Here is an 11,965-nt window from a genome sequence, read left to right on the forward strand (position 1 = left end):
TTGGGCCTTTGTCAACTCTCTGATCCTCTCTCTTGCTACTCTCCCTTTCGTTCACCCTCACCTCACTTAACTCTTCTGTATTTTCTAAATGTTCTTAATGAGAATGTTTTGTTTTTATGAACAAAAAAACTTTTAAGTGACAAGTATGAAACAGCAATCTCTCTTTTTACTCAAATGTTTCCTCTGTAAGTACAGAATAAGATAACTATGTCAAATCTTTAGAAGAAAAACGTTTCAAGTTAAATTCATGGCAAGAGCTTGTAGGGCCTTAAATGCCTATGTTCCTGATGAAGACCTCAATGAAGACAGACTTCCCAAATAAGTCAAACTGTATGGTGTGCCAGAATGATTTCTGGGTTTGGGGTTGAAATATGTTGCTTAAATCTTCTCTACTACATCCCAATTGTGAGACTTTGACAAAGTCACTATTCTGATTCATAGCTTTTTTATGTATAAAGATTAACAGACTAATCTGTAAAACTCACTATAAACTTGGTGCGTTACAAAAGAAATACCTATAGATACCTACCAAAAACTCATCTAATAAAGCTGACTTATTCCCGGGAATGTTACTGAAAGTTCTAGATTAATCTGTATATACAAAAGAACGCCAGAGAAGCAACTAAAACATCACACAATGTTAAGGGCCTGGTTGCAGACTGACTTTTATACAACTTCAAAAAGACTATAAGTGAGCTCAAAACCGAGAGGGGTGGAGGGACTCATTCTCTAGGAACTGCAAGGGCAAAGAAGCCACAAACACATGGTTCTTGAAGAGGGCAGAGATTTTAAATGTTCAGACTGTGTATCTGGATCCGGGTCGGGCACAGGGCATCAAAAGACGACGCCCGGGGAGAGATTAATTGTCAAGAGGTCCTTGGGAACCGCTCCCGGATGAAACCAACCACGAGCGCGAAAGGACAAATCGCCTTCCGGAGAGAGAAAGCTGAAGGTAGGTTGTAGTTCCGTCTTCTCGGCGGGTCAGTTCTAGCAATTTCGTCGCCCACCCTGAACCACTCACCGGGTCAACCGGGCTGCAAAGCCTTATGAGTTGGGAACAAGCGGCCCAGTCCCGGCACAGTCTGACAAATCGCTAGGTAGCCATCTGCTCTGGAGACCGTTGCTAGAGAAACGGGGCAAAACTCTGGGCTCACCCCACCAAGGCTTTCCCTGGGCAGCCCCAAGAGCTTCGGGGGCGTGGCTACGTGCGTGACGCACGCAGGGGGCGGGTCAGAGGCGAACCCGGAAGGAGGGACGGGTTACGTTCCAGGGCGCACGCGTGCTGTGCCGGGCGGCGGGATACCTGGAAGGCCGCAGCAGGCCCCGGGAAAGGTGGAGTTATGGCTGCTGCAAGTGTCGCTCCTGGCGTAGCTCTGCGAGAGGCCACGCAGCGAAGGCTGCAGAGGTTTTCAGAGCTGAGAGGTACAGAACGAGGAGCCCCAGCTCTCCGGCCGCTGGCCAGGAGGACGCCTTATGCGCTGGGAAACTGGCTGGATTCTCGCTTCCTGTCTGCGTCTCACCTGCGGACCTGGGGCGCTGGCCCAGGCGTAGCTAATAATTCCTCCTGAATTTTTTATTCTCTCTCACTGTCCTCTCTTTACATTATGCTCGTTACTTTTCTTTAACCTTATTCCTAGTAACATATATATATATATATCTCACAATAAAATAAGGAAGAAGAAAAAATTAACTTGACCAATGAAGCTATAAACGCAGTTATGCATTTGGCGAGCTTATTAACAAAAGCTGTTTTAAATAAGTCTAAAAGATCTAAAGCATAGTGTTTTCACCTTACAAATCTGATTTTAGCCCTCTTCCACCCCCAGCCTGCTTCACTGGTTTGTTCCATAATGTGAACGCTTACTGAGTAAAAAACAAAACAAACCATGGAAGAGTCAGGGATTACAAATTAAAAGGGGGAAGTTTTTATCAAAATGGTTTTTTTAAAAAAAAAAAGGCCATGCCGCTTGTCATTCTCTATACAATTGTCTAATAAAATGTTAGATTTTTTATGAAGTTACCCCTTTAAGAGTACAGAAAATAATACATGAATGACAGAGAAATGTTTAGGACTTAAATTCCAGATGACAAGTCCTGTTTGTTAACCAATAAAAACCCTTATGCATCTTGTGTATCAGTAAAGAAGAGCTTCCAACTGTCTGCCGAAAGTTCAGCTTGTCTTTTTATGACTTCATCAGGGAGTTGGGAACTTTTCTGTTATCCAGAATTTTATACCGTACTCCAATACTCTGTAAACTTGCAGGGCTCATCTTAACGTAATAAAAAATAAAGTACCCACATTTATAAACAGCAACGTTGTAGGAATGGATCCTTGATTTGAGTCTTTCTTAGCCGAGAAACACTAAGTGGTCCTGATATATGAAAATTGATTTTCAAAGCTGAAGGTTCATTTATTCCTTGGTCTCCTTATTTAAGAATTGAAGTAATAATCTCTAGCCAGTCGAAAGTACTTCTCTTAATGAAGGAACATGATATCTTTCAGAATGTATAAATAAATGGGATGGTAGACCATAAAAGAAGCAAGAAATCTTAAAAAAAAAAATAGAATTTGTGAACAATCCTCATTAGAACTTTTGAATCATACAGCTGGCCACTATTCATTCTCTAATTTTCAAAAACAGAAGATACATTTAAGAAGGTGGTAATATTGCCTCTTTTTTTTCTTCTTTCCAAATAGGTAAACCTGTAACAGCTAGAGAATTATAATGATACTTATCATTTCTTTGCTTTTCCCACATAGGCAAACCTGTGGCAGCTGGAGAATTCTGGGACATTGTTGCAATAACAGCAGCTGATGAAAAACAGGAACTTGCCTATAAGCAACAGCTGTCAGAAAAGCTGAAAAAAAAGGAGTTACCTCTTGGAGTTCAATATCATGTTTTTGTTGATCCTCCTGGAGCCAAAATTGGTATGCATTTATGTTTAGATTTATACCATCGGTTTTGGGCAGAATAATCATCGAAGAAAAGCTTTCCTTTGGTTTACAGTTTATAAGCTGTGCATCTTTCCACCCGTAATCATTACAGACTTTAAAATTTTAATATAAATTCACTATTTTTTCAGAAAGATAAAAGGGATAGCAACTGTTCTTACACATTGTGACTTACCATGAAGAATATTATGTTATTTATAAGAGAATTTTATTAGTTTTAATAAAATTTACTCAGATGGTGAGTATTCCTTTGGACCTTATCAGTAGGGCTCCTAAGATCCCTTCTCACACCACAGTTTCTTGAGAAATTTACATGAAGAATACAAATCAAGACAAAATATATACTTGGCCTCTTGGGACCACAATGCAGAATTCGAAAGACCACAGTCTAATGGCTTAAGTATCATAGATATTTACTTTAAAATTTTAGTTTAGGGCAACTTTGCCTTTTGACCTTCCGTTACAAATAAAAATACATGTTCCTTTTCTGGAGGCCATTTTCCATGTGATGCTTAAACCTGAAACCCCTTGATCCCAGAGATAGGGTGTATATATATGTATATGACACTGGCATTGTTATAATTAGCTAATGTTGTTTTAATCCTTACAACTATGTAGTCAATATGTTAATTATTCTTAATATATAGAAGAGAATTTGAGACACAGAAAGTTAAATAACTTGCCCACAGTAACTGGTAAGTGGTAGTTACATTGAAGAAGTTTTTTAGGAAACTAGGTTTTGAAAACTTATTAGAAAGGAAATCTAATTTGCGTATTTATGTCATGGGAGAAATATTTTTAAATATTTAAATATTTAATATTTAAATATTTTAAATATTGCTTTTGCAATTTCTAACTCAAGTGAATGTGCATTTTGATAGTCTTCTAGTGTTGCAGATTGCCTAATTTATCATTTCTTCTGTTTTTTTTAGTACTGTTTCAGAAGATGATTAGCCGATCATTTATTACCAAGGGCTGATTTCTGGGTTTCATTACTAGTTTTTATTTATTTATTTAATTGCTCTGAAATGTGTATTTAGTTTAATTCTTTTGCCATGCCTTTGCTCTCTGCCTAGTTAATTGTAACCAAAAGCCATATCCTCAAAGTTGTGACCTGAATTTACCGTAATTACAAAGTTTTAATAGATTTCTATGAAATAAATTTTGTTTTTTATCTTCATTTTTAAGGAAATGGAGGATCGACACTTTGTGCCCTTCGATGTTTGGAAAAGCTGTATGGAGATAAATGGAATTCTTTTACCATCCTGTTAATTCACTCTGGTAAAGTTATACTTTACTAATTTACATTTTTTTTTTCAGTATTTTACCTTTAATATCTTAGGAACTTTTTTCTCCCTTGCAAATACTTTCCCCTGTCTTTTGTTTATTTATTTATTTATTTATTTATTGGTCTTTGAACTTATTCTGCTTTGAAAACAAATATTTCATGCTTTTCTTGATAATTTTAGTTGTAAGCAGCATAATGTTTTTCACAAAATTTATCCTTAAAGTTGTAGATCACATACATCATCAACTTGTCATGGATATTGTTTTTAGTATGTATATAGAAAATTATTTTGCTAAGACAGAGCTCATCAAAATATGAACATTTCTTGGTAGTGCTTTAGAAGGGAGTCTTACTGTAGAGGAGAGGCTGGATTAGTGCTATAATTACCAGACTTTTGCAAAAACCTTCTATCATGCATTTTTATCTGATTATTGGTGGCCAAAGTCTGTAATCCTTAAAAGAGTTTAAAAACAGAAAAAAGGTGGTGACAAAACATAGAGTTGACAAGAAAATGTGTAAGAGGAAAAATCACCCAAAGAAAAGAGGACATTTTAAAGCAGAAAAGTAAGAAAGAATCTCAGAATGAAGGATAGTTTTTTAAATTGGATAAATTTAGGTGAATGAAAATTTCGGTTGTATAAAAACCTGTGTTATTTTTCTTTGTGTACTGGGGGCTGGTGAAAACATTGTCATGGACTGGTACCAGCCCAGGACAGGTTATTTTAGAACCACTCATCTACGTGGCTTCCAAAGCACCTTCCATTTCTTATGATTCACATACAGAACAATGATTCTTTGTAAAGATGATATCAAGTAAAGCATCCAGGTTCTGATTTTAAGACTAACTAAAAGAGTAAAAAATTCTAATTTATAGTTTTATTCCAGAACAAGTAGTCATAGTATTACCAATTCAGTAAATTTAAATTAGACACCAGAAAAAAATGTAGTTAGAAATAGGTAGTTCTCATAATGCTAACCTTTACTATTGGCTAGTCTTTGGAAAAGGAAGAAGTAGAAAATAACTATTAGCTTTCATCTGTTGAACAATATACTATATGCCTAGTGCTTTACATATATAGTTGATCTCATAAAACATGATAAAGCAAAGTATTATTCCACATTTGTTGATTTGGAGTAAATCCAAAGATAAACAACTAAAAAGTGGTGAACCAGAGTTTGAACCCATTTTTGTCTGACTCTTTCTATGCTGCCTCTCTCTATAATTAGTTACATAAAAATGATGTAAGCTATTTAATGTATTTAAGAGAACACACTTTTCAAGGAATTAAGTCATAAGGCTCATCCTAGAAAAAGCTTGTTTAAATTTTAAAAAAGTATAAATTTTAAAATACTTTTGAATATCTTTACTTCCTTTAAGTGTGTGTAATAATTTGAGGAAAGACACTACATCTGGAAATTACTGTTTAATAGATAATTTTGGAATTGGTATGTTAGTTATTTATGAATTTTCTTTCCCCTGGGAAGTGGATTCTTAGTAGAGGAAAACTGCATCCAATAACATGGTTGACATTTATTGTGTAAAATGTAGATATGAGATCATGTTTAGCCCATGGTCCTTTTTACTAGTTATGCAGTTGATTCAAAACAATTCACAGGCTCTAAGGTATGTTAGAATTCTTTTCTAAGCGAGAATCTTTAAAACTGCGTTATATGAAATGGCTACAGGAGAATTGCTCTTTGAATTTGTACTCTGGAATTTATTATTTTTTCCTGAGTTATAGTAATGCATTGTATATATTAAATAGCTTTAGAGACATTTTGAGTTATAACTGATGCCCCTGGGTTTTTAAATCTTGTAAACAATCTTACAAGCATTTCAAAACAGTTATTTTGTTTAATTTCATAGGTGGCTACAGTCAACGCCTTCCAAATGCAAGTGCTCTGGGGAAAATTTTCACTGCCTTACCTTTTGGTAACCCCATTTATCAGATGTTAGAATTAAAGCTCGCCATGTACATTGATTTCCCTTCACATATGAATCCTGGGATTCTGGTTACCTGTGCAGATGATATTGAACTTTATAGTGTTGGAGAATCTGAGTTTATTAGGTTTGACAAACCTGGCTTTACCGCTTTAGCTCATCCTTCTAGTTTGACTATAGGTACTACACATGGAGTTTTTGTTTTAGAACCTTGTAATTATTTAGAATATGGAGACCTTGAATACAGATGTTGCCATTGTTTCCTTCATAAGCCCAGCATAGAAAAGATGCATCAATTTGGTGCTGTGTGTAGACATGGAAATTTTTCTCAACAGGCTTTTGTGAGGGACGATATTCCCTCTCTTAAAGTAGACCCTGAGTATGTCTACACAGACAGCCTATTTTATATGGATCAAAAATCAGCGAAAAAGTTACTTGCTTTTTATGAAAAGATAGGCACACTGAGCTGTGAAATAGATGCCTATGGAGACTTTCTGCAGGCTTTGGGACCTGGAGCAACTGTGGAGTATACCAGAAACACATCAAATGTCACTAAAGAAGAGTCCGAGTTGGTAGACGTGAGGCAGAGAATATTTCATCTTCTTAAGGGAACATCACTAAATGTTGTTGTTCTTAATAACTCCAAATTTTATCACATTGGAACAACTGAAGAATATTTGTTTCATTTTACTTCAGATAGCAGTTTGAAGTCAGAGCTTGGCTTACAGTCCTTAGCCTTTAGCATCTTTCCAGCAGTACCAGAATGCTCTGGCAACACGTCCTGTATCATTCAGAGTATACTGGATTCAAGATGTTCTGTGGCCCCTGGCTCAGTTGTGGAGTACTCCAGATTGGGGCCGGATGTTTCAGTAGGGGAAAACTGCATCATTAGTGGTTCTCATATTGTAACAACAGCTGTCCTGCCTGCATATTCTTTTGTGTGTTCCTTAAGCTTGAAGATGAATGGACACTTAAAGTATTCCACTATGGCATTTGGAGTGCAAGACAACTTGAAAAAGAATGTTAAAACATTGTCAGATATAAAGTTACTTCAATTCTTTGGAGTCTGTTTCCTGTCGTGCTTAGATATTTGGAATCTGAAAATTACAGAGGAGCTGTTCTCTGGAAACAAGACATGTTTGAGTTTGTGGAACGCTCGTATTTTCCCAGTTTGTTCATCTTTGAGTGATTCATTTACAACATCCCTGAAGATGTTAAATGCTGTGCAGAACAAGTCAACATTCAGCCTGAATAACTACAAATTGTTGTCCATTGAAGAAATGCTTGTTTACAAAGATGTAGAAGACATGATAACTTATAGGGAGCAAATTTTTCTAGAAATTACTTTGAATAGAAAATAGTCTGATTTAGAGACATCTTAAATATTGTATACTTTGCCTTTCATGATGGAGCAAGACTGCAAATATAGGGGTTTTCTGTAGATGTTTGTTTCATTGAAATGAATTAATGAAAATTAACATAATTGCTGTAGCATAACATCACACAAAAATACAGATAAGCTATTTTTTTATGAAATAAGTCTAAGTTCAGAAAAGGGGTTTTTTATGTTTATCACTATTTTTAATTCTTAATAAAGATGGACTTGTGGAGCATTGTTTTGTTCACACAATACTATAGTAGTTTTAAAGGTAATTTTCTAAACATACCTTTAGAGTTTTCCTATCTTCTTTTGGGCTTTGGTTCCAATAAAGTTCTAAGTTACTGGCAGTTCCTTCTCAAACATCATAGTCCTATTCTGATCAACTAATAAAAATGGCAACTATAGGATCTTCAGAGCACTGTAGGAATACTATAGAGATACTTTTTGGAGACAGATCTATAGCTGACCGATTCAGATTAGATCAATGCTTAAAATATTGTGATTATCTTAACTGATAAATAGCTAGATACAGACAGCTCTGAAATTGATGATTAAAATTTATCTTATTTATTGATCTTATCAGCATGAAACACCAAGGGGATATGTGTTATTTTATCCTTATAAACTTGAACATGTGTTTGTATATCTTAAAGCTTTTCCCTAAAATTGCATCCATAGGAAAACAAACACACACACACCCCTCTCAAATATCTGTGTGGGGAATATGTTATGAATAATTGGATTCACTGATAATCATATAAGTTCATTTTGGACATTACTCTCATCCTTTCTTATTAATCCCTTTAACAGAACTGTTAAATTACCAAATGGACTGATTTTACTTTCCATTTCTTATTTCCTGTCCATGCACTGGTGATGCTGAGAAGCAATAAATGGCCAAAAAGTAGACAGCAGGAAGGAGCCAAAGAGTAGAAAGACTAAGAAAATACACAGGTGCTAAACAGCTTCGATAAAATAAATATTGGCTGGAATCCTAAGTTGTGTGTTCCTATTTTTCTATAAGCGTGTGAAATTTCTTCATATCAAAGTCTAATAATAATTAGAGAAAAGATGTGTCAGAGTTTTGTGTTTCAACATGAATACATTGAAATAAGAACTAGTCTTTGCCACTTTTGTTTATATATTAACATGTCAATATGAAAGTAATTGTTTGGTAAACCAGAAGTAACTTGTCCTCAACCCTCAATTATGATATTTGTGTGTGTGTGTTTCTTGTTTCAAGGTTCTTCCGAAAGAGAAAATGAAGGTGTATGGTAGCTATTGCTTAGCATTTACTGATTTACTTGCAGACCTTTCAGAAGATGTTATGTATTTGTCGTTCATTAAATGTTTAATACTGTATTTCACATAATCTAAAGTGCCATCAATTATTAAGAATCACCATTATTTTATGTTCCACTAAAAAAGAGAAAACACTACCAATAAAATATGATGCAATGCCTTCTTTGTTACTTGAAGTTTTTATTTATTGATGATTTCTTTTAAATGAACTTAAATATAGATTTTTATCGTTTAAGCCTCTTGTATATACATATAAAGAAACAAAAAAGTGAAATATTGAGGTGTAGTCAGTACTTTTCTAAAACTTTACATTCAGAATCAAACACTTCTGAAGCATTTTTCAACTTAAAAGTTATATTTCCACCCAGTACCATCTTATGTGCTATCAAAGATATTGGTATCTGCATGTCCTAAGAATGACACCACCACAGTACTGTCTAGATTTTGCTCCAAGCTGTGGGCATTAGATACCTGTTCTGCAAGGTTTGATGCTGATGCTTTCATATTTGACAAAATTCCTTTTAATTTTTGCCTCAGTTTAAAATCGCAAAACTCTAATAGAGTGGTGGCTTCTATTCAGTCAGTAGGAAGTCTCTGACAAGTTGGCGGTCACCATTTTAATCATACTCTTTACAGTGTGTAGATTCTAGTCACTGAAATGTTACGTGTTCTGAAGAACTTGAGCATCTCTTGCCTTAAGATGCGTTGCTTGGTGCGTAGTAGCACACATGTCCCACCAACAATGTACCTGACTCAACCAAAGTGATAATCACATGCAGGTACAAGTAAGAAACTGAACCATTTCTCTTGATATATTATTTTTACTTTATAAAATCCTAGCCCTTAAATCATATACTCTCAAAGTTTGTAAAAGACTCCAATTATTTGCAACTAAGTATATTCCACAAACTTATTGATGAGTGAACAATGACCAAGCAGAGCATGGAAAAAAATCCAATATTTGGTATTAATCTTCCACCTTAGACATTTGGTCTCCAAACTAAGTAAAACAGAAATAAAGACTGTATCAATATATACTTAGTTGAAATAAAACTTCAAAAATTCAGGTAATATGCTGAAAGTCACAAAAACTTGATGGTATGAATCCAAAATTAATTCCCACAACCTGTGGTGATCCATTAATTTTCTGAGGCTAAGCAATACTTCCCATGTTGTATAAAGATTATCAAATTCAGCATAAAGCCAAAATCAAACTTTGCCTTCTGCAAAATGTACATATGGCTGTCACATACAGCTGGTAACTGGTGTATTACACAAATTCAAGGATACCATTCACATACACCATGTTGTCCTCTGGACTCAAGTAACTTGGAGGCCCAGGATTTAGGTACCAGGATGTAGTCTAGCAGAATTAAGAAGGAAAGAGAAAGCTGAAAAAAGAACATTATTAATTTGCTCAAAACTGTCCAGAGGATTTTCAGATGCTCTCTTTGTTCTTGTTTAGCTAAATAAAACACAAGTCTTCAGAACTAAATTATTCTTATTAAAGAAAAAAAGACCTTTTTTAAATTTACTTGAAGGGTACTGTCTTTAATTCACTTAGTGCAAAAGAAATAATTGAATAGCCATTAGCTGCTTAGTTTAACTTAAATCTTTTGTGCCTCTAAAATTTTGTTTAGACAAAGCCAATTTCTATTGAGTGAGGAACACAACTTTAACTGTTTATACTTAATGAAATTGTACTTTTAATATTCCTTGTCTTGAACTTTGTCAGAGGTTACTGCACATTCTCCTTCCCTCCAATACCAGTGTGCTGAACTCAGTATAATGTACTAGTGGTCTTCATGCTCCTATTTGTCTATATTCACAGAAATTTCTTAGTTTTTTTTTTTTTTTTTTTTGTGAGGAAGATTAGCCCTGGGCTAACATCCACTGCCAATCCTCCTCTTTTTGCTGAGGAAGACTGGCCCAGAGGTAACATCTGTGCCCCTCTTCCTCCACTTTATATGTGGGACGCCTGCCACAGCATGGCTTGATAAGCGGTGTGTAGGTCCACACCCGGGATCCGAACAGGAGAACCCTAGGCTGCCAAAGCAGAGTGCGAACTCAAGTGCCATGTTACCAGGAAGGCCCTTGTTTTTTGTTTTTTTGGAGGGAAAATTACACCAGTCTCTGGTAGGAAAGTGCCAGTTTCTGTACCTGGTAGAGCTATCTACATGAGCCACAACAAACCAAACTTGCCACGTCATTCAAACGTGCCAGTTTGGCTGTAGTCTAGTAGACCACAATTTTGGGTCAAGTTAAAAATTGGAATAAAGGGATAATTAAAGTCGCTGATTCCCTACTGCACTGATATTTGCAAGAACAGGAGGTGAAGGAGGAAGATGCTTGTGAATTAGTTGCTGTTATCATTCACCTGTAAAGCAGCTTGATTATTGACATTTGTCTAAAGATGTTTCTCCCAAGGGCATTATTGCCCATGCAAGTAAATGGTTGAAACTAACAGACTTAGTGTTTCCTTCTGGGCGGTTGGACAAATAGTCTATCTTTTGAAGCCTCTGGCTACAGAAATCTAGTAGCCTTCCAAAGTATGAAATTCAACATTCAAACAGAGCAATTCATCTCTGATTGCTGCAGACTGGTGTAATCCATCTGCTACTGTCATTTCCTAGTTCTCTGTGCCAGAATTATATTCCTTCAATTGTGCTTCAATTCATCTCTGAAACAATCTAAACTCCAAAGTCTATATTCTTTGGGCACTGTTTTATGGGTGTTACCCATCTACTTGTTGAATCTCAAGCCTCCTTACAGGCTCTTAAAATGCTTGCTACAACCAACACTTTGTGGTTAAGTAATGTGAATGGTTTTTTAAAATTTCTTTTCTTCACTGGTATCCACTCTTTCTCTCTGCAGAACATTCGGATGGTTCAAGTTAGTTTTCATTTACCACTTCATTGTAGGAGAGTATCACATTGCTCGGAAAAGAATTAAAGCATTTACATCTTGAGGCAAAAATCTTTTAAAACGCAACTCTGGAAATCAAGTAAGTGTTCATTTCATTTGCAGGTTGAGAAATGTTGCTCTACTCAAATGAATTTCTACATGATTGGTTTCTTATTATTTTTAGCCTTGGGGTTT

The 11,965-nt window shown here is 35.6% G+C and overlaps 2 protein-coding genes across 2 annotated transcripts in view; one reads left to right on the plus strand and one right to left on the minus strand.

Annotated features, from left to right (window-relative positions):
• LOC106832272 (leucine-rich repeat and IQ domain-containing protein 3) overlaps positions 1 to 1,199 on the minus strand; it is a 49,397-nt gene extending 48,198 nt beyond the window's left edge. The window contains exon 1 of the mRNA XM_044749007.2: positions 1,022 to 1,199. The gene's annotated coding sequence lies outside the window, so the exon portion shown is untranslated. The remainder of the gene's footprint in view (positions 1 to 1,021) is intronic.
• Positions 1,200 to 1,238: 39 nt separating this feature from the next.
• Positions 1,239 to 9,025, plus strand: FPGT (fucose-1-phosphate guanylyltransferase). Its single transcript, XM_014831426.3, has 4 exons — positions 1,239 to 1,422; positions 2,762 to 2,929; positions 4,142 to 4,234; positions 6,109 to 9,025. Exons 1-4 carry the CDS (start codon positions 1,341 to 1,343, stop codon positions 7,542 to 7,544), a joined length of 1,779 nt encoding a protein of 592 aa, XP_014686912.3. The 5' UTR covers positions 1,239 to 1,340; the 3' UTR covers positions 7,545 to 9,025.
• The last annotated feature ends 2,940 nt before the right edge of the window (positions 9,026 to 11,965 follow it).

The sequence above is a fragment of the Equus asinus genome, chromosome 16 (genome assembly GCF_041296235.1).
Source record: "Equus asinus isolate D_3611 breed Donkey chromosome 16, EquAss-T2T_v2, whole genome shotgun sequence".
In the NCBI taxonomy this organism is placed as follows: domain Eukaryota; kingdom Metazoa; phylum Chordata; class Mammalia; order Perissodactyla; family Equidae; genus Equus; species Equus asinus.